General features: G+C 46.1%; 1 protein-coding gene across 1 annotated transcript in view; it reads right to left on the bottom strand.

Annotated features, from left to right (window-relative positions):
• LOC117525711 (calpain-2 catalytic subunit-like) overlaps positions 1 to 23055 on the bottom strand; it is a 113848-nt gene that overhangs the window by 9617 nt on the left and 81176 nt on the right. The window contains exon 20 of the mRNA XM_034187639.1: positions 19493 to 19608. Within this exon, the coding sequence (XP_034043530.1) occupies positions 19598 to 19608 (11 nt within the window). The 3' untranslated portion in view covers positions 19493 to 19597. The remainder of the gene's footprint in view (positions 1 to 19492; positions 19609 to 23055) is intronic.

The following is a 23055-nucleotide window of genomic DNA, read 5'->3' as shown; positions in this document are numbered from 1 at the left end:
GGCCCAAGGACTGAGCCCTGGGGAACCCCGCAAGTGCACCTCAAAAATTCAGAATTCATCCCACCCAAGTGAACGTATTGATATCTGTTGTACAAATAGCTGGCTATCCAATCATGTGCTACTCCTCTGATGCTGTACTTCTATAATTTATCCAGTAATATGGTATTCTTCATACTGGGGTTCAAATTGTTCCAAATAAATGACGCAATTAACCTATCTAGCTGTTGAAATGTTGTCTTTGGTATGAATACTGGGATCATCTGAAAGAGACAGAGAACTGTCATCTTCACCATGTTGATTCCGCCTACTAAAGAAACTGGCAGTACTGACCACTTCTTAAAATCTTGAGTCGTCCTGTCTAGTAATGTTGTAATATTATTATTGTACAGACCTCCTTTCAAGCATGTAATTTTGACCCCTAAATACTTAAACAAATTTTTTTCCAGTTTGAATGAGAAAATAGAATAGTTGTTGTCCATATGATTAATTGGGAAAAGCAAGCTCTTTGAATAGTTTAATTTATAACCCGACAGATGGCCAAAATCATCCAGAATATGTAGTAATTCAGAATAGATTCTGCTGGGTGATATATATATATATATATATATATATATATATATAATATATATATATATATATATATATATATATATATATATAGCAAAAGGTCGTCAGCGTATAGTGCCACCTTATGGGATTTACCTCCCTGAGTGATTCCTTTAATATTGCCCTCTGCTCTAAGAGCTATTGCGAGCGGCTCAATCGCCAGGTCAAAGAGATAAGGGGAGCGACTACAACCTTGCCTGCAGCCCCTGTAGAAATGGAAACAGTCAGAAACTGTAATGTTTGTCTGTACTGCAGGCTGATCAAAAGCCTATACAGTTCCACAACAGCTGCAGCTTTTGATCCATGATAGAAAAGAGGGCACATATGCAAACATTTCCATGACGGTGAAAAGATACTGCCATTCAACAAGGTCAAATGCCTTCTCGCCATCTAAAGATATCATGACTTCTGACTGTTCTGAGTGGGGTGTGTACAATACGAGGTCTGTTAGAAAAGTATCGGACCTTTTTATTTTTTTCAAAAACCTGATGGATTTGAATCACGTGTGCTTGCATGAGCAAACCTTGAACCTTCGTGCGCATGCGTGATTTTTTTCACGGCTGTCGGTTGTGTCATTTGCTTGTAAGCAGCCTTTGTGTGAGGATGGGTGGAGTCTCTCGTTGTTTTTTCTTTGCAAGGAAAATGGTGGAACGACTGGAGCAGCGTGACTTCATCAAATTTTGCCAGAAACTGGGCGACAGCCAGGTGGAAACCATTCAGATGATTCAGACAGCTTTCGGTGACGATCCTCTGGGCATCACACAGATTAAGGAGCGGTACAACCGGTTTAAAGACGGCCGCACAACGGTAGAGAGCGAGCCGCGCTCCGGGCAGCCATCAACATGCTGAAATGACCAGATCATTTCCAAAGTGAACGCTGTGGTGATGTGGGACCGTCGTGTGATTATCCGAGAAATTGTGGAAGAGGTGGACATCAGCACTTTTTTGGCACATTCCACTGTGACAGAAGATTTTGCCACGAAAAGAGTTGCAGTGAAATTCATCAGCATGAAGCTGATGGCGCAGCAAAAGCACCTCCGCGATGAAGCCTCACAGGACATGCTGTGACATGCCCACCTCGTCCACAATTTCTTGGATAGTCACATGACTGAAAGCCACTGAAAGCCGTCTGAATCTGGTGGACGAGCTGGGCATGTCACAGCATGTCCTGTGAGGCTTCAACACGGTGGTGCTTTTGTTCCGCCATCAGCTTTGTGCTGATGAATTTCGCTGCAGCTCTTTTCATGGCAAAATCTTCTTTCACAGTGGAATGTGCTGAAAAAGTATTGATGTCCACCTCTTCTGCAATTTCTCTGATAATCACACGACGGTCCCACATCATCACAGCGTTCACTTTGGAAATGATCTGGTCGTTTCAGCGTGTTGATGTCTGACCGGAGCATGGCTCGCTCTCCACCGTTCTGCGGCCGTCTTTAAACTGGTTGTACCGCTACTAAATCTGTGTGATGCCCAGGCATGAAAAAATCACGCATGCGCACGAAGGTTCAAGGTTGGCTCATGCAAGCACACATGATTCAAATCCATCAGGTTTTTGAAAAAAATAAAAAGGTCGGATACTTTTCTAACAGACCTCATATGTTAATTAGATGCCACATATTACAAAAGGACTGTCTGCCTGGTATAAAACCAGTTTGATCAGGGTTAATAATATTAGGAAGAACAGTTTCCATACGCATAGCCAGGATCTTTGTCAGGATTTTATAGTCACAATTCAATAGGCTTACCGGACAATAAGAGCTACATAAGGTGGGGTCTTTGCCCTTTTTTAATAACACTGAAATAGTTGCCTGTGTCATAGTCTGCAGCAATCTCTGTTGGTCAAATATCTCCTGATATAATAATGATTTAAGTATTGGTGCCAATTTCATTGTAAACTCTTTATACAAGGTCTGTGAGAAAAGTAACGTACCTTTTTATTTTTTTCAAAAACTATATGGATTTGAATCACGTGCGATTACATCAGCCAACCTTGAACCCTCATGTGCATGCGTGAGTTTTTTCACGCCTGTCGGTTGCATCATTCGCCTGTGGGCAGTCTTTGAGTGAGCACTGGTCCACCCTCCTCGTCGGAATTCCTTTGTCTGAGAACTTCCTGAGAGACTGACGCTTTGCTTGATCAAAATTTTTCAGAAACTGTAAGGCACATCCAAGTGGACACCATTCGAGAAATTCAGACGGTTTCGGTGAAAATTTTAACGGCTGATGAGAGATTAAGGAGTGTTACTATCGCTTTAAGGACAGCCCACGGCGCCGGACGGCGTGCCGCGCCCCGAGCCACCGTCGTCAGCCTGTTTCGAGCTGAAAACTTCCTAATTTAAGCCTCTGTTGACCCAGGACGTCGTGAGATAACAGAGAAGTTTCAGAAGAGGTCGGGATCAGCAGTTTATCCGGACATTCCACTGTTAAGGAGATTTTGTAATGAAAGACGTGTGGACGGATTCGCGTGTCGGCATGCAGCCGCTCATCGCACGGCGCCACAGCAAAACACCTCCGTGTTGATAACCATTCGTAAGACTCAGGCAGTTTTCGATGGCTTTCAGTCGAGTGAGTATCCGAGAAATTGTTTAACAGTTGGGCATGTTCAAACTTGTCCTGTAATGCTTCCAACGGAGGTGTTTTGCTGTGGCACCGTGCGATGAGCGGCTGGGTGCCGACGTGCGAATCCATCCGCACGGCTTTCATTACAAAATCTCCTTTAACAGTGGAATGTCTGGAGCGATAGTAACACTCCATAATCTCTCATCAGCCGTTAAAATTTTCACCAAAAACCGTCTGAATTTCTCGAATGGTGTCCACTTAGATGTGCCTTATAGTTTCTGAAAAAATTTTGATCAAGCAAAGCGCCAGTCTCTCAGGAAGAAGTCAGACAAAGGAATTCCGATGAGGGGGGTGGACCAGTGCTCACTCAAAGCCTGCCCACAGGCGAATGACGCAACCGACAGGCGTGAAAAAACTCACGCATGCGCACGAGGGTTCAAGCTTGTCTGACGCAATCACACGTGATTCAAATCCATATAGTTTTTGAAAAAAAATAAAAAGGTCGGACACTTTTCTAACAGACCTCGTATACTTCTGTCAGGTCGGGTGGGACCCGGCACCCAGAGAGGGTGGACCCACAATACAAACTCCCAGACCAGACTTTGGAGTAAAAGTAGTTGTCGTGTTTATTCCAGGCTGAGGTTTGGTACACAGGTTCTCAGGCAGCGGAGCAGAGGTACAAACAGGGTTAGGCAAAAACACAGTCATATCCAGGCAGGGGTCTGAGGCACGAGCAAACACTGACATAAGTGCTGAGGCAAAAGGCGTGGTCAAGAAACACAGAGCAAGGTTCAGGTACACAGCAAGACAAATCAGGACTGAACAGTGTTATATAAAGTACCGGAAAATCACACTTATGTAAAAGTACAGATACCCATTAAAAAAATGACTTTGGTAGAAGTTCAAGTCACCGATTGAAATGCTACTCAAGTAAAAGTCTTAAAGTATCTAGTATTTATTGTACTTAAGTATGACAAGTAATGTACAACTAAATGTACTCAAGTATTGAAAGTAAAAATACAAGTAAATGTTAAAAATCAAAAACAGACTGATTTTTTTATATTACAAAGTTTATCTAGGCTTGTAAATGACTGGTAGTATTAGTCAAAATACTGAAAATTGTGCACATCACACAAAAACACTTCAGAAACAAGGTTTCAAAACCTAAACGAGAGTAGGCTACTCACTAGGTGTTCACAGGAAACAGTTATTTCTATATGTATTTATTTATTTTCATTGTTACATGGTTTTATCTTTTCTGTTGTGTTTTGTTTCATTAGGTTCTTTTTGTCTCTTTCTCTAAAATTGTATTGTAACATTATTAGTCTATTATTATTGACTATTATTGTCTATTATGTAGACTATTATTGTTGTTGCTATTATTATTAATATATGATAAAATAACTAAAAAAAGTTACAATTTAACTCTTTTATGACAACGAACGCTGAACCATTAATTATACAGAAACCAAACAGTTCAAAGTAGTTCAAGTTCAAATCAACACAAACGTGCTGATGCGAACATCTTAATGCTAACTTTAACATTGAAAACGCCATAGACATGCTAACGCATTAGCATCGGTCCCGTGTTTAAGTTATAAATACATCTATCAACTGTTTCAGAAGACCATAACAGGTCGTTTAACATAAAAATATTAAATATTACTCACAGACATATGCTCTTTGGGTTTTAGCGGGAAAATGAGGATAAAGCGAAATAAAACAATCAATCCATGAATCGTAGATCGAAGCACTGCTTCAACCTGTGAAACACTGCTTCATTGGTTCAGGTTCAAAACAAGCCGCGCTGCAGAGAAAGTTGATTACAGACCCGCTGCAGGTCCTGTAATCAATGTAGAGAAATGATCATTTTCCTGACAAACACCCCCCAAGTGCATAACTGCAAAAAAGCCGACTGGACATGCCTCATGACAAATCGGCCTGACTTCGTTGCAGTCACTAGTAATCAGTGGTGTCTCTGGGTGAAAACACAACTTTTGTGTGTGTGTGTTTTTTTGTAACGAGTAACGGCATGGCGAATAGAAAATGTATCGGAGTAGAAGTATGCAATTAAGGTCGGAAATGTAGTGAAGTAAAAGTGAAACTGAATTAAAAAAAACTCAAGTAAAGTCTCCCAAATGTACTTAAGTACAGTAGTGAAGTATTTTACTTTGTTACTATACAACACTGGGACTGAATACAAAAAGGCTGGAATGTGTGCTAGAAGCAACGACAAAACTGGCAAAGGTGTGGTGGCTGGGAGGATATTAAATAAGCTCTTGTTCACAAGGTGCCCTGAGGAGAAGGATCTAGAAAGGGGGTGTGGCTAGTGGACAAAGAGTATGGAGTATGGATAGTGAGGAAAGGAGTGCACAAAGTGGAGTGATGTAATAGACCAAGATACGTGAGCTTGTTGCAAGAGTAGAGTAAATGAAATACAAAGTAGACTGGGTCAAAGTGTGAGAGGAGGGCACCGAGCTAGTGGAGTGACATGACTACAACACAAACAGAGATGCGAGAGGGATGAAGACATAATGGCAGGTGCAGGGCGTGGAGTGAAACAGGGAACTATGAACCAGGCTAAACAGAAGACAGAATAAAATATAATATTGAACCAGTTAAGAACATGAGAAGTGTCAGGGAAAAATAAGAATGTAAAACACAAGACCATACTAACTGACTGACAAATGAACTGAAGAATACAATAAAGATAAATGGATGACAAAATCAACAAGCAAAGATGACATAATAAACCAAAAGCAAAATCCGATATTAAAGAACAACAGAAAACAGAAATGAGAACAGCAAAAATTAACAGATGACAACTAAATGATAAACAATATAAACAGAGACTGACTGAGCAAAACAAGAACAGAACTAAACCATGGCAGGTATGGTATGAAAAGTAACAAAGGAAACAAAGTGACAAAGCACCCCACTCAGGGCCAAAACCTAACAACTTCAATAGGGAAAACCATCTTGGCCAAGCGCTTTGTTACTCTGCATGGATTTTATCACCTGTATCACCTCCGCTGTTGATACGTCTCTGTCCATATGCACTTGGTCATCTGGTGATATTTCTGGGACAATAAGTTGTTGATTTGAGGACAGATCTCTGTTTGATTCTGAGCTTTAAAGATTGGAATAGAACTGACTCTTAAGTCATCAGGGTTGGTGGATTTTACCCTGCTGACATGTTTATTTCAGGGATAGTATTTGCAGCTTTAGATTGTGAGATTTGGTGGGCTAATAGTTTTCAGCTTTCTCTCCATGTTCATAGAATGTTGTTTGATTTGAAAAATATCTGCTCGGTTTGTTTAATAGATAAGTTATCAAATTCTGTTTTTAACAATAATTTCTTCTTATAGAGCTCCGGTGTTGGAGAGTTGGTGTTTAAATTATCTGTTTCTGCTATATTACGTGACTGGGTCTGTTACATGTTGTTTAAGTTTCTTCCTCTCGTCTGCTGAGTATGAGATGATCTGGTCCTAAGGTAAGCTTTAAGAGCCTCCCAGAAGGTGGTTATTTGCACCTCCGGAGTGATATTAATTTCCAAAAACATATCTATTTGTTGTGAAAAGAATTTTTTGAAATTCGTCTTTGGTTAGTAACAAGGGGTCAAAATCGCCAGGTTGCGTCGGGGTCTAGAGCATCCATGAAAGCTTATGTCTAGCCGTACCGGGCCATGATCAGATATGACAATGCTTTTATATTGGCACTCCCTGACTGTAGAAGAATCCTGCTGTTGAGAAGAAAAAAGTCTACACATGCGTATGAATGATGTACTGGAAAAAAAACGAACATTGCTTCATTGCTGGATTTTCTTTTCTCCAGGATCAAAAAGTGCAAAGGATTCAGCAAAAGTCTTAATAACGGCGCTTGCCTTTGAAATCTTACTATTGGGCCTTGGGTTTGACTGGTCCAATACAGGTCCACACACAATTAAAATCCCCCCCAATATCAACTGCTGATCATTCAAATGTGGGAGGGCTGCTATAAAATTGGAAAAGAAAAGAGGATCGTCCCAATTTGGACCATATACATTTGCTAGTACCATCGAGTGCCGTACAGATCCCCTGTCACTGTCACATGTCTTCCCCTCGAGTCAGAGATGGTCTATAGTGGGATGAAAGGGATACCTTTCCTTACTAGACGGCTGTGCCCCTGGTTCTAATAGTCACTCTTTGAACAGAACGTTTGTCCTATCCAGGACTTCTTTAGCTTTGCAGGCTCCATTGTTCGGACGTGTGTTTCTTGTAGAAATATAATGTCGGGACTCAAAGATTTTAAATGTGCAAAAACGCGGCTGCGTTTCAACCGGTTATATTCCAGCTCAAAAAGCAAGTTTGCCGACATTCTGTGTATCAGACTTCGTTTACGTTAAAACAGAATAAGTATATAAGAAACAAAATTCTCTGTTGGTGACCCAGAAAAAGCAAAAGAAAAAAGTAGCCTCAAAAACCCATGCTGATCTACTAATTCTCTAGAGATCGCATTATCACTAGTATAACAAAGCCAATAACCATCCATAAATCCAATAAGCCCCAAGCAGGGCGAACAATTTGGTCTAGGTTACTTCACAAAAAAAAAAAAAAAAAAAAAATCAAAATATTTAGTTTGGTGGGGGTTTTTTCGCTCTTAACATCTACCTCCTAATACTTTGGACTACCAAATAATTCCTTTTCAGTGACCCCCATATGGCCTTAATGTTTATCAAGAAAAAAGTTTTTGTTTTTGGAAAAAAAAAAAAAACTATTTTATTTATTTATTTGTTGGAGCTAACGACTTTTAAATAAAATTGGAAATAGGTGCACATAAATGAGCATTAGCTAATAGGTTTTTGTTTGTTTTTTTGCATTAGATTTAGTTAATTATCATTATTTTATATAATAATAATAATAATAATAATATCATAGTAATTAATTAACTAATAATATAATATATTTATATCATTATTATTTTTTAATTTTAGATTTGTGTTTTCATATAGACACCCACAGGCCAATGTCACATCCCGTCAATAATGCAGCGCATCGTATGAGGCCCACCCCCAGTGGCTCCTTCGCCAGCAGCCAATGGGGGGAAGCCCTGGGGCCGTGCTCGCAGCAATGTCCAGCCGCCCGCAGGAGTCCACAGACAAGCAAAAAACATAAATCAGAAATAACGGGCGCATTACTAGTCCCACATTAAAGGAAGAAAAAGAAAGAGCAAATAGGAGTCACGTGAACCGAGTGGAAACTTTCACTCTCAATGTCTTAACTATCGACTGGTCTAAAAAGTAACCGTTACTGACTGCCACAATTTTTTTTCTTGATTTCTTATAGTGTTTCTTAAAGCCAGAAAGTTGCCATTTGAAATGACTTTAGTTTTGTGTCATGTCTGTGATCTGCTTTTTTTCTACAAAATGAAACAACTGAATGAACATCCTCTGAGGCCGGTGATTCCATAATTTTTGCCAGGGGTTGTATGTTCGCAGACAAGATGGTGGCACCATTCCCCAGTAGGGCGGAGGCCGTCCAGCATCAGCAAGCCACGGCGGCCCCAGAACGAAGGCCAGTTATCAATAAATCTAAAACCTTGCTGTCTACAAAACTGAGCCAGCCCACCTATTTAATGATATCAGCCTGCTAAATGCCTCATCAGTACCCCAGGAGGGGAGGGACCAGAGGACTATTAATCGATGCCGACACATCTTTCTGGCAACTCTATGTCCATTTTGTGACCCCTGAAGTGCTTCATCCTGATATCATTGGTGCCAACGTGAGTAACTATGTGACTATATCTCATGTCATGTTCCTTCATCTGTCTTCCCTTCTGCAGCGTCAGCACCCTAAGATGAGATGCAGTGTCGGGAGCTCTGGCCCCAGGAATACATTTAACATCAGCCGGCGTGTGTAACCTGACTTTGCGGGTGATAGAATCCCCTATCACTAAAGTCCGGTGTTTCGGCCTGGAGACAGGAGTGGAAGTCACTTGTTGGCTCAGAGAATTCACATTTGGAAAATCCAAGGGGGAGAACCGATTCACAGTTCGCACTGGCGAGTGTGATCGGGGTGCCACAACCGGGCACCAAGCCCTACGGAGCTTCCTCCGCCTAGCCACAGTCCGAAAGCCGTCCTCCACAGCCGGCGTTTCTAAGCTGATGCTAATGGGCTCGCTAGCCAGCCCAACACTAACTGGAGTGCCCGTAACATCTAACTCCACTGCGCTAAGAAGCTGCTCTAACTTACGGACACGGCTCTCTAAGAGAGCCACCCTATCTTCCAACATCACGCAAGATTTACGGAGGGTGTAAAGTAGAATTAGTAGTGTACTTTGTGCACTAAGAAATTCAAGAATGTAGCCAAGCAAACATGAGCTAACCAATAATGGATAAGCTAACCACTCCTAAGGCTCACACAGATGCAAATAAATTTATTATTAAAATTCACAGCAGTTACACTGAAAAACTAACAAGGTATTAAACAGGTAAAAATGCAGCAGCTATAAAATACGCTAAACAGTTAATTAACTAACAGGAGTGTAAAAAAAAATGAAATGAAAAAATGATGACGGGGGTCCGAAATAGCTAACGCAAGCTAACCGCTAGTGAAAATGCTAGCCGCTCCTAAGATTTTACACAGGAGTTGTTGTGTGGGCCGCTGAAGAGGAGGTACTGCTGGCCCACCACCACTAGAGGCGCCCTGCCTGGAGTGCGGGGCTCCAGGCACCGGAGGGCGCTGCCGCCTTACAGGAGCAGCCAGGATGACAGCTGTCACCCATCACCGGAGACAGCTGATCCCAATCAATACGGAGGTATATCAGCAGGACGGCATCTCCACCTCATTTGCCGAGATATCGCCTTACCAAAGAGGTAACCATTTTCAGCCTGCACATACGTGTGTCTTTACTTGTATTCTTGTTTGATTGTCTATAGGACAGCTGACTACTAGACAACATTCGGATAAGTACTCACCTTCCTACATTGTTGTTGACGAGAGGTGGAGGTGGACTCTCCACCCTCCGTGTTACTGGGTGCAGCCGCATCCACACCTGACTGTTTCTGTTTCTTGCCAGCAGTACCGGATCCGACGAGCGGAGGCAGTGGCCACCTGGGAATTCGGGACTTGGCGGCTCCAGTATTCCCGGGGTTCGGTGGCAGAGGAAATCGGGTTGGTTCCGGTTCGACTTGGAACAGACGTCTCCTATCGTCGAGCCTGCCCACACGACACCGTTGTAATTGGACTCCATTTCGATATTGTAACCGGTTGTATTTGTTGTGCCTGTTTCACAACAGTAAAAGCAGTGTTATTCGACTCCTCCATTGTCCGTTCATTTGCGCCCCCTGTTGTGGGTCCGTGTTCCTACACTTTCACAACAGGATATCTCGGCAACGTCATGGATCCCGAGGGGCTCAACCGGCTGTTTGTGAAGGGCGAGAAGTGTGAGTTCCACCGCACTTCTTTGTCCTTCCTGGGGTTCATCATCTCCTCCAACTCCGTCGCTCCTGATCCGGCCAAGGTTGCGGCGGTGAGAGACTGGCCCCAACCAGCAAGCCGTAGGAATTTGCCAACAGTTCCTAGGCTTTGCTAATTTCTACAGGAGGTTCATTAAGGGCTACAGTCAGGTAGTTAGCCCCCTGACAGCCCTGACCTCACCAAAAGTTCCCTTCACCTGGTCGGATCGGTGCGATGGCCGCGTTTAAGGAGTTGAAACGGCGCTTCTTGTCTGCCACCCTTCTGGGTGCAGCCCTATCCTAGTCGCCAGTTAGTGGTTGAAGTGGACGCCTCGGACTCAGGGATAGGAGCCGTGCTGTCCCAGAGCGGGAAGACCGATAAGGTCCTTCACCCGTGTGCCTATTTTTCCCGCAGGTTGACCCCAGCCAAACGTAACTATGACGTCGGCAAATCGAGAGCTCCTTGCGGTGAAAGAGGCTCTTGAGGAGTGAGACATCTGTTGGAGGGAACGTCCGTGCCATTCACGGTTTTCACTGACCACCGGAACCTGGAGTATATCAGGACCGCCAAGCGACTGAACCCCAGGCAAGCCCGCTGGTCACTGTTCTTCGCCGTTTGACTTCCGGATCACCTACCATCCCGGGACAAAAAACCAAAGATCGGATGCCTTGTCCCGGGTACACGAAGATGAGGTCTAAACGGAGCCGTCGGATCCCCCGGAACCCATCATCCCGAGTCCGCTATCGTGGCCGCCCTCACCTGGGACGTGGAGAAAACCGTCCGGGAGGCCCTGACACGAGACCCGGACCCCGGAACCGGACCGAAGAACAAACTCTACGTCCCACCAGAAGCCAGGGCTGCAGTTCTGGGACTTCTGTCGCGGTTCTAAGCTCTCCTGTCACCCTGGGGTGCGAAAAACCGTGGCAGTCTTCCGGCAGCGCTTCTGGTGGGCGTCCCTGGAGGCCGACGTCCGGGGTTACATCCAGGCCTGTACCACCTGTGCCAGGGGCAAGGCGGATCACCGTAAGACACCGGGATTGCTACAGCCGCTGCCCGTGCCTCATCGCCCCTGGTCCCACATCGGCCTGGATGTTGTCACGGGTCTCCCGCCGTCCCAGGGAAACACCGTCGTCCTCACGATAGTGGACCGATTCTCCAAGGCGGCCCACTTCATGGCCCTCCCGAAGCTCCCAACGGCCCAGGAGACAGCGACCTCCTAGTCCACCACGTCGTCCGTCTGCATGGGATACCATCAGACATCGTCTCCGATCGCGGTCCCCAGTTCTCCTCGCAGGTTTGGAGGAGCTTTTGCCGGGAACTGGGGGCCACGGTCAGTCTCTCGTCCGGGTACCACCCCCAGACCAACGGACAAAGCAGAACGGGCAAACCAGGAGATGGAGCAAACCTTGCGCTGTGTGACAGCCGCGCACCCCGACGGCCTGGAGTAACCCACCTGGCCTGGATCGAGTACGCGCACAACAGTCAAGTGTCGTCCGCCACCGGCCTCTCCCCCCTTTGAGGTGTGTATGGGTATCAACCCCCGTTGTTTCCGGTGGTTGAGGGGGAGGTCGGTGTGCCCTCGGTCCAGGCCCACCTACGGAAGTGCCGTCGGGTGTGGCGTGCCGCCCGTTCTGCTTTGTTGAAGGCCCGGACGAGGGCGAAGAACCATGCAGACCGGCGGCAGGCCCCGGCTCCCACGTATCGTCCAGGGGCAGGAGGTCTGGTTGTCCACCAAAGACATTCCCCTTCAAGTGGACTCCCCGAAACTGCAAGAACGATACATCGGCCCCTACAAAATACTCAAGGTCATCATCCCGCCGCAGTGAGGCTCCGGCTTCCGGCCTCACTGCGGATTCACCCGGTATTCCATGTGTCAAGGATTAAACCCCATCACACCTCACCCCTCTGCACCTCCGGGTCCGTCGCCACCCTCCTGCCCGGATCATCGACGGAGAGGCCGGCTTGGACCGGCGCCGGCTCCTCGACGTCCGACGAATGGGCCGGGGTTTTCAGTATCTGGTGGACTGGGAGTGGTACGGCCCCGAAGAACGCTCCTGGTGTGAAGACGGGCTTCAATCCTGGACCCCGGCCCTCCTGGCCGACTTCTACCGTCGCCACCCTGACAAACCCGGTGCGTGTGCCAGGAGGCGCCCGTTGAGGGGGGGGGGTCCTGTTGTGTGGGCCGCTGAAGAGGAGGTACTGCTGGCCCACCACCACTAGAGGGCGCCCTGCCTGGAGTGCGGGCTCCAGGCACCGGAGGGCGCTGCCGCCTTACAGGAGCAGCCAGGATGACAGCTGTCACCCATCACCGGAGACAGCTGGATCCCAATCAATACGAGGTATATCAGCAGGACGGCATCTCCACCTCATTTGGCCGAGATATCGCCTTACCAAAGAGGTAACCATTTCAGCCTGCACATACGTGTGTCTTTACTTGTATTCTTGTTTGATTGTCTATAGGACAGCTGACTACTAGACAACATTCGGATAAGTACTCACCTTCCTACATTGTTGTTGACGAGAGGTGGAGGTGGACTCTCCACCCTCCGTGTTACTGGGTGCAGCCGCATCCACACCTGACTGTTTCTGTTTCTTGCCAGCAGTACCGGATCCGACGAGCGGAGGCAGTGGCCACCTGGGAATTCAGGACTTGGCGGCTCCAGTATTCCCGGGGTTCGGTGGCAGAGGAAATCGGGTTGGTTCCGGTTCGACTTGGACAGACGTCTCCTATCGTCGAGCCTGCCCACACGACACCGTTGTAATTGGACTCCATTTCGATATTGTAACCGGTTGTATTTGTTGTGCCTGTTTCACAACAGTAAAAAGCAGTGTTATTCGACTCCTCCATTGTCCGTTCATTTGCGCCCCCTGTTGTGGGTCCGTGTTCCTACACTTTCACAACAGGAGTAAAATAATTACTTAAAATTCACAGCAGTTCAATTGAAAAATGAACAGAAGTATTAAAACGGGTAGAAAAGAACAGCTATAAAAGTAACAATGGAGAGGGGAGGGGTCGACCTAGCTAGCGAAAGCTAACCGCTAGCAAATGCTAACTGCTAGTGATTCACAACAGGATTGTAGTTAAATAATGTTCAGAGTAGATACAGTTAATAACCAGAAGAGTGCTAAACAGAAATAAAGCATATACATATCCGTGTGAAGTTCAGGAGTGGCGTCACAACAACAAACAATCCGTCAGAAGCAAGTTGCCAGATCTGACACACAACACCCCATAATGACAAGATGATAATTGTTTTGTTTGTTTGTTTTTGCAAGTTTATTAAAAATATAAAAACTGATAAATCACGTGTCCGTAAGACAGTCTTTGCTCAGTACTTTGTTGATGCACCTTTGGTAACAATTCCAGCATCAAGTCTTCTTCAATATGATGCCACAAGCTTGGTGCACCTATGTTTTGACCAGTTTGGTCCATTCCTCTTTGCAGCACCTCTCAAGCTCCATCAGGTTGGATGGGGAGCGTTGGTGCACAGACATTTTCAGATCTCTCCAGAGATGTTCAGTCAGATTCAGGTCTGGGCTCTGGCTGGACCACTCAAGGACATTCACAGAGTTGTCCTGAAGCCACGACTTTGATATCTTGACTGTGTGTTTAGGGTCATTGTCCTGCTGAAAGATGAACCGTCGCCCAGTCTGAGGTCAAGAGTGCTTTGGAGCAGGTTTTCATCCAGGATGTCTCTGTACATTACTGCATTCATCTTTCCCTCAATCCTGACTAGTCTCCCAGTTCCTGCTGCTGAAAAACATCCCCACAGCATGATGCTGCCACCACCATGCTTCACTGTAGAGATGGTACCTGGTTTCCTCCAAACATGACCTCAAAGAGTTCAATCATTGTCTCATCAGACAGAGAATTTTGTTTCTCCTGGTCTGAGAGTCCTTCAGGTGTCTTTGTGTCAACTCCAGGTGGGCTGCCATGTGCCTTTTACTAAGGAGTGGCTTCTGTCTGGACACTCTACACACAGGCCTGATTGGTGGATTGCTGCAGAGACGGTTGTCCTTCTGGAAGGTTCTCCTCTCTCCATAGAGGAATGCTGGAGCTCTGACAGAGTGACCATCAGGTTCTGGTCACCTCCCTGACTAAGGCCCTTCAACCCCATTGCTCAGTTTAGATGGGTGTCCAGCTCTAGGAAGAGTCCTGGTGGATCTGAACTTCTTCCATTTACAGATGATGGAGGCCACTGTGCTCACTGGGACCTTCAAAGCAGCAGAAATGTTCTGTTCCCGTCTCCAGATTTGTGCCTCCAGACAATCCTGTCTCTGAGGTCCTACAGACAATTCTTTTGACTTCATGCTTGGTTTGTGCTCTGACTGTCAACTGTGGGACCTTATATGTAGACAGGTGTGTGTCTTTCCAAATCATGTCCAGTCAACTGAATTGACCCCAGGTGGACTCCAATTAAGCTGTAGAAACATCTCAAGGATGATCGTTGGAAACAGGAGGCACCTGAGTTCAATGTTGAGCTTCATGGTAAAGACTGTGAATACTTATGGACATGTGATTTCTTAGTTGTTGTTTTTTTATTTTAATAAATGTTACCGGCTCTACCATGGAGACCATCCTGACATGCTGCCTCTGGACGTGGTTTACCAGCTGCACAGAGCCAAACAGGAAAGAGCGCCAGAGAAGATGACTGGGTGCCCTTGACCCTCACTGGGGACCTTCATGGCTCTGACTGTCTCAGGAGAGCCAACACCATCCTCAAGGCTCATCCCACCCTGGACACTCTCTGTTCGAGCTGCTGCCATCAGACAGACGGAACAGGACCATTAAAGCCAGAACAAACAGACTTTAAAAACAGTTTCTACCCAACTGCTCTTAGAGCTTTGAATGGAATCAACAGCCAGGTCACATGACATACTTGGAATGAGTAAAATATTTGTTTTTGTGCAATATCCACAGTTCTGTACTTATATTTTGCTACTACATACTTCTATTTTTTTACTTGTACTCTGTACATCCTTTTCATTCTATTAATTTGATGTATGATGTGTTTCTTTAGTAGAGAAGCTTGACTCTTCGACTGACTGGGTTGCTTGACGTGAGGACATTTCGCTTCAAATCGCAGAAGCTTCCTCAGCTAAAATTCTTGCTCTGGTAGTCTGACCTTCTCTCTGACCCTTGTCAAGAAGATGTGTTTCTTGTCTTCCTCAAACCTTGTCCAGTCTGCATGTTGTTTATTTATAAGTTCAAGGTTCAAAGGTTCAAAAGGTTTATTGTCATATGTACAGTAAGAAACGTATTTCCCTGTGCAATGAAATTCTCTTCTTTGCTGCTCTCACTGGGTGTCTATAATAATAGTCAAAATAGGCATTAAAAAAAAAAAAAAAAGCATTAAGCATTACAAAGTAAGTAACAATAAAGGTGCAGTTCAGTATGAAGTGAAATGAAATAATGTGCAAATAGCAAGATTCAAGTATTAACAGTTAACAGTAATAATAAGGTGCAGTAACAGTGTGAAGTGACCCCAGGGGGTCTGCTCAGTCCTTAGCAGCATTCAGCAGTCTGATGGCAGTGGGGTAGAAAGAGTTTTTGAAGCGGGTGGTTTTGCATTTCACACTCCTGAACCTCCGTCCTGAAGGCAGCAGTGTGAACAGTCCGTATTGGGGATGTGTAGGGTCTTTTATGATGGCGGCAGCTCTATTGTGGACTCTCCGATGGTAGATGCTCTGCAGAGATGGTAGTGGCGTCCTCGTGATCTTTGATGCGGTCTTCACTACTTCTGCAGGCGTTTGCGGTCATTCACCGTTGAGCTGCCATACCACGCAGTAATCGAGGTGGTGAGATGGACTCATAATGCAGCTGTAGAAGTTTGCTGAGAATCTTGGGTGACATGCCAATTTCCTCAGCCTCCTCAGGAAGTACAGCCGCTGCTGAGCCTTCTTTACCACCTGTGTGGTGTTAAGTGTCCAAGTGAGGTCACTACTGATGTGGACCCCCAGATATTTAAAGCTGCTCACTCTCTCCACCTCGCGGCCTTGGATAGACAGTGGCTGATGAGGTTCCCTCTCCCTCCTCATGTACACTATCATTTCCTTGGTTTTATCTGTGTTCAGGGTGAGGTTTGTTGACTCCACACCATGTCACCAGGCCTTCCACCTCCCTCCTGTAAGCTGCTTCGTCTCCGCCGGTGATGCATCCAATCACAGCAGTGTCGTCAGCAAACTTTATGATGGTGTTGTCGGGGAGAGAGGCGGCACTGTCGTAGGTGAAGATGGTGTAGAGAATAGGGCTGAGGACGCAGCCCTGCGGGGTACCGATGTTGGTGGTGATGCTGGCTGAGGTCCTATTCCCAATCTTGACAGACTGTGGGTCTGCCAGTCAGAAAGTCCAGAAGCCAGTCACAGAGGGGTGGGTTGGAGTCCAAGGGCAGACAATTTGTAGTTGAGTTTGTGAGGGATGACCGTGTTGAAAGCAGAGCTGTAGTCAATAAAAAGTACTCTGAGGTAAGAGTCTTTATTTTCCAGGTGGGAGAGGGAGGCGTGCAGGGCGGCGGCAATGGCAGCCGAAGTTGACCTGTTGTGCCTGTAAGCGTCTGCGGGGTCTGTGATGTCCGTTATGCAGCCCTGAATGTATGACAGTACCACTCTCTCGAAACACTTCATAATGATTGGAGTGAGTGCCACTGGCCTAGTCATTCAGGGCAGATGGGGGGTTCTTCTTGGGGAGGGGGATGATGGTGGTGGTCTTGTAGCAGGTGGGAACAGTGCATTGACTGAGGAAAGGTTGAAGATGGAGGTAAGAACGTCAGTCAGCTCGTTGGCACACGCTCTGAGGGCACGACCAGGTATGTTATCCGGGCCAACAGCTTTCCGGAGCCGAATACTCCTCAGTGCTCTGTGTACCTGGGCTGGTGTGATAACGAGAGGGGAGGAGGGAGGTTGGGCAGCCGAAGTGTGTGTATGATCTATGGATGTGGTACAGGTGGAGGTGGAGCTCTCAAAGCGTGAGTAGAACACATTGAGGTCTTCCAGGAGGCTGTCTGAAGAGCTGATGGTGGTGGTCCTGAGCCGGTTCTGAGTCTGAGATTGGTTCAGACCTTGCCACATCCTCCTGGGTCAGCATTGGAGTAGAAGTTCTCTGTCTTCCTCTCTATGCTGCCTCTTGGCCGCTCTTATGGCCTTCTTCAGTCTATATCGTGCGGCTTTGCGCTCAGCCTCGTTGCCAGATTTAATGCAGCAGTGTGAGCACGCAGTAAGCGCAGTACCTCGGTATTAATCCAGGGCTTCTGGTAGGGGACTTCTTGACTTGTATGGTGGGTATGAATGTTCTCAACACAGGTGCTGATATGACCCAGATACATACTCAGCATATTCTACTACGCTAACAGAAGTTTATATTGCTTGAATGACTTGAAGCTTACTTTTTTTGTTAAATGTGACAATTGTTGTGAAAGTTGTAGTGACACGGACCCACAACAGGGGGCGCAAATGAACGGACAATAGAAGGAGTCAAATTTGAACACTTTACTGTGTGAATGGCCACAACCACACACAGCAGATATAGTAATGATACAACAGTCAATGGATAAAGGTGTCGTGTGGGCAGGCTCGACGATAGGAGACGTCCGTCTAAAGAAGAACCGGACCACACGATTTCCTCCGCCATGGAACCCGAAGGATACTGGAGCCGCCAGGTCCCGAGTCCCCCAGGTGGCCACCGTCTCCGTGTGTCGGATCTTGGTACTGCTGGCGAAGAGCAAAGACAGTCAGTGTGGGTGTGTGTACACCCAGTAACAACAACGGTGGGAATTCCACCTCCACCTCAAATCCACACACTCGTGCAGCTCCTGTTTCAGCACTTATCTGGAAAGAGTGAGAGGCGAAGACATCGGCACTCTCACGAACCACCAATCAGCGGACAAGGCCTCCACAGGAAAGCGGCTGCAAAAAGAGTTCAGACTAAGATACAGTTTTAGTTTATGGCTGAGAATATTACCTCCTTAGAAGAACGATATCTCGGCGACGTGGTGGAGGTGTCATCCTGCTTTTATCTGGGGTGAAGTGCAGATGATTGGTGACAGCTGTCATAGTTGATGAGTGACAGCTGTCACCTCGGCTGTTCCTGTGAGGCGGCAGCACCCTCTCGTGCCTGAAGCCCGCACTTCAGGCAGGGCGCCCTCTGGTGGTGGGCCAGCAGTACCTCCTCTTCTGGCAGCCCACACAACAACAATGACAAGAAAGAATCTGTAATTTTGCAAAAATCTCCAAAAACAAACAAAAAAAAACCAAAAACAAACAAACACAACTTTTTTCATGTTGTCATTATGGAGTGTTGTGAGTAGAATTTTGAGGAATAAAATGAATTTGCACCATTTTAGAATAAGGCTGTAACATAACAAAATGTGGAGAGAGTGAAGTGCTGTGAATACTTTCCACATGGTCTGTACATTTTAAATCACATCATCATCATCATAATTGATAATAATAATGATGGCATGATCTGCTCTGGCACCCCCTAATGGACCAGCTGCAATACGTTTTTTTTTAATGAATTTCTAAGTCTCTTCGGCTGCTCCCTTGTTTTCCACTCGGGGGCGCCACAGCAGATCGGAAGTGGATTTTCATGTTGATTTGGCACAAGTTTCACACCAGATTCCCTTGCTGGGCAGCGGGTCGGGTTTGATCTGAGAACCTTCCGCACTGAACATAATTTCTGTAAAATGCTGTTGCTTGGTGTAAACTTCATCCATTCACATTTTCTGTGTAAATTGTGAATATTTTGTTTGTCTTTGGACAGGTTTTGGATACGGAAAGGAAAGTCTGGGTCCCTGCTGGAGCTGGTGCCCCCGCGAGCCAGTCTCGGGGAAGCAGTTGAAGATGAGTGATGAGTGTGTGGATACGTTTTGGTTTTTTGTGTTCTTGCGACTCACTGAACAGCATTTCCAGGCGGATCAGGCAGCCCACAAAACATTCAAAGTCGATGGCGTAGGCGGCGTCGGCGTAACGGTTGACAACCTCCTGGATCACAACACTGTTCACTGGAACCCTGAAACCACAAAAACCACAACATGACCCCTCTGATGTCTGGGAACTCTGAAGTTCACCCACGCACACAGATGTACACCACAGAGACACACACACAGACACAGAGACACAGACACACAGAGACACACAGAGACAGACAGAGACACACACAGAAACAGAGAAACACAGAGACAGTCCAGACACACACAGACACACACAGACACAGACACAGACACACACACAGAAACAGAGACACACAGAGACAGTCAAAGACACACACACAGAAACAGAGAGAGACACACACACACAGACAGAAACAGAGAGACACACACACACAGAAACAGAGAGACACACAGACACAGAGACACAGACACACACACAGAAACAGAGACACACAGAGACAGTCACAGACACACACACAGAAACAGAGAGAGACACACACACACACAGACACACACACAGACAGAAACAGAGAGACACACACACAGAAACAGAGACACAGACACACACACAGACAGAAACATAGAGACACACACACAGAAACAGAGACACACAGAGACAGTCACAGACACACACACAGAAACAGAGAGACACACAACAGAAACGACACACAGACACCACAACACACACACACAACAGAGAACACACAGAAACAGAGAGACACACACAAACACAGAAACAGAGACCACACAACAGACACACACACACACAGACACACAGAAACAGAGAGACACACACACACAGAAACAGAGAGACACACACACACAGAAACAGAGAGACACACACACACAGACACACAGAAACAGAGAGACACACACACACAGAAACAGAAAGACACACACAGACACACAGAAACAGAGACACACACACAGACCACACAGACACACACACACACACACACAGAAACAGAGAGACACACACACAGAAACAGAGAGACACACACACAGAAACAGAGAGACACACACAGACAGTCACAGACACACACACAGAAACAGAGAGAGACACACAGAAACAGAGAGACACACAGAGACAGTCACAGACACACACACACACAGAAACAGAGAGAGACACACACACAGACACACACACAGACAGAAACAGAGAGACACACACACAGAAACAGAGAGACACACACAGAAACAGAGAGACACACACACAGAAACAGAGAGACACACACACACAGACAGACACACACAGACAGAAACAGAGAGACACACACACAGAAACAGAGACACACACAGAAACAGAGAGACACACACACACACAGAACAGAGACACAGACACACACACACACACACACACAGAAACAGAGAGACACAGACACACAGAAACAGAGACACACACAGACACACACACACAGAAACAGAGACACACACACACACACACACACACAGAAACAGAGACACACACACAGACACACACACACACAGAAACAGAGAGACACACACACACAGAAACAGAGAGACACACAGAGACAGTCACAGACACACACACACAGAAACAGAGAGAGACACACACACAGACACACACACAGACAGAAACAGAGAGACACACACACAGAAACAGAGAGACACACACAGACAGTCACAGACACACACACAGAAACAGAGAGAGACAACACAGAAACAGAGAGACACACAGAGACAGTCACAGACACACACACACACACAGAAACAGAGAGAGACACACACACAGACACACACACAGACAGAAACAGGAGACACACCAGAAACAGAGACACACCACAGAAACAGAGAGAGAGACACACACACACACAGAAACAGAGACACAGACACACACACACACACACACAGAAACAGAGAGACACACACAGAAACAGAGACAGACACACACACACAGAACAGAGACACACACACACACAGAAACAGAGACACACACACAGACACACACACACAGACACACACACAACACACAGAAACAGAGAGACACACACAGAAACAGGAGAGAGAACACACACCACACACAGACAGACAGAAACAGAGAGACACACACAGAAACAGAGACACACAGAGACAGTCACAGACACACACACACACACACACAGACAGAAACAGAGAGACACACACACAGAAACAGAGAGACACACACAGACAGTCACAGACACACATCTCAGAAACAGAGAGACACACACAGACAGTCACAGACACACATCTCAGAAACAGAGAGAGACAACACAGAAACAGAGAGACACACAGAGACAGTCACAGACACACACACACAAAACAGAGAGAGAGACACACACACACACACACACAGACAGAAACAGAGAGACACACACAGAAACAGAGAGAGACACACACAGAAACAGAGAGAGACACACACAGAAACAGAGAGACACACACACACAGAAACAGAGAGACACACACACACAGAAACAGAGACACACACAGAACACACACACACAGAAACAGAGACACACACACACAGAAACAGAGACACACACAGAAACAGAGACACACAGAAACAGACACACACACAGAGAAACAGAGACACACACACACAGACACACACAGAAACAGAGAGACACACACACACAGAAACAGAGACACACACAGACACACAGAAGCAGAGAGACACACAGACACACACACAGACACACACACACAGAAACAGAGACACACATAGAAACAGAGCACACACACACAGACACACACAGACACACACACACAAACACACAGAAACAGAGAGACACACACAGAAACAGAGAGACACACACACAGAAACAGTGAGAGACACACAGACACACACACACACAGACACACACAGACAGAAAACAGAGAGAGACACAACACAACAGAGAGACACACACACAGAAACAGAGACACACACACAGACACAACACACAAACAGCAACAATACACACAGAAACAGTGAGAGACACAGACCCACACACACCACACACACACAGACACACAGACAGAAACAGAGAGACACACACACAGAAACAGAGACACACACAGAGACACAAACACACACAGAAACAGAGAGACACACACACAGAAACAGAGACACACACAAACAGAAACAGAGACACACACAGACACACAAACACAGACACACACACACAGAAACAGAGACACACGCACACACGCACACAGAAACAGAGACACACACAGAAACAGAGAGACACACACACAGAGAAACAGAGACACACACACAGACACACACACACAGAACAGAGACACTAACACAGACAACACACAGAAACGAGACACACACACACACACACAGAAACAGAGACACACCACACACAGAAACAGACAGACACCACACAGAAACAGAGAGAACACACCACACACAGAAACAGAGACACACACACAGACACACACACACAGAAAAGAGGAGACACACACACAGAAACAGAGACACACACACACAGAAACAGAGACACACACACAGAAACAGAAACACAACACAGAAACAGAGAGACACACACACAGAAAGAGAC

This window comes from Thalassophryne amazonica, chromosome 15 (genome assembly GCF_902500255.1).
Source record: "Thalassophryne amazonica chromosome 15, fThaAma1.1, whole genome shotgun sequence".
Classification (NCBI taxonomy): Eukaryota; Metazoa; Chordata; class Actinopteri; order Batrachoidiformes; family Batrachoididae; genus Thalassophryne; species Thalassophryne amazonica.
Note: the sequence above shows the minus strand (reverse complement) of the source record. Positions and strands in the feature narration are given on the sequence as shown.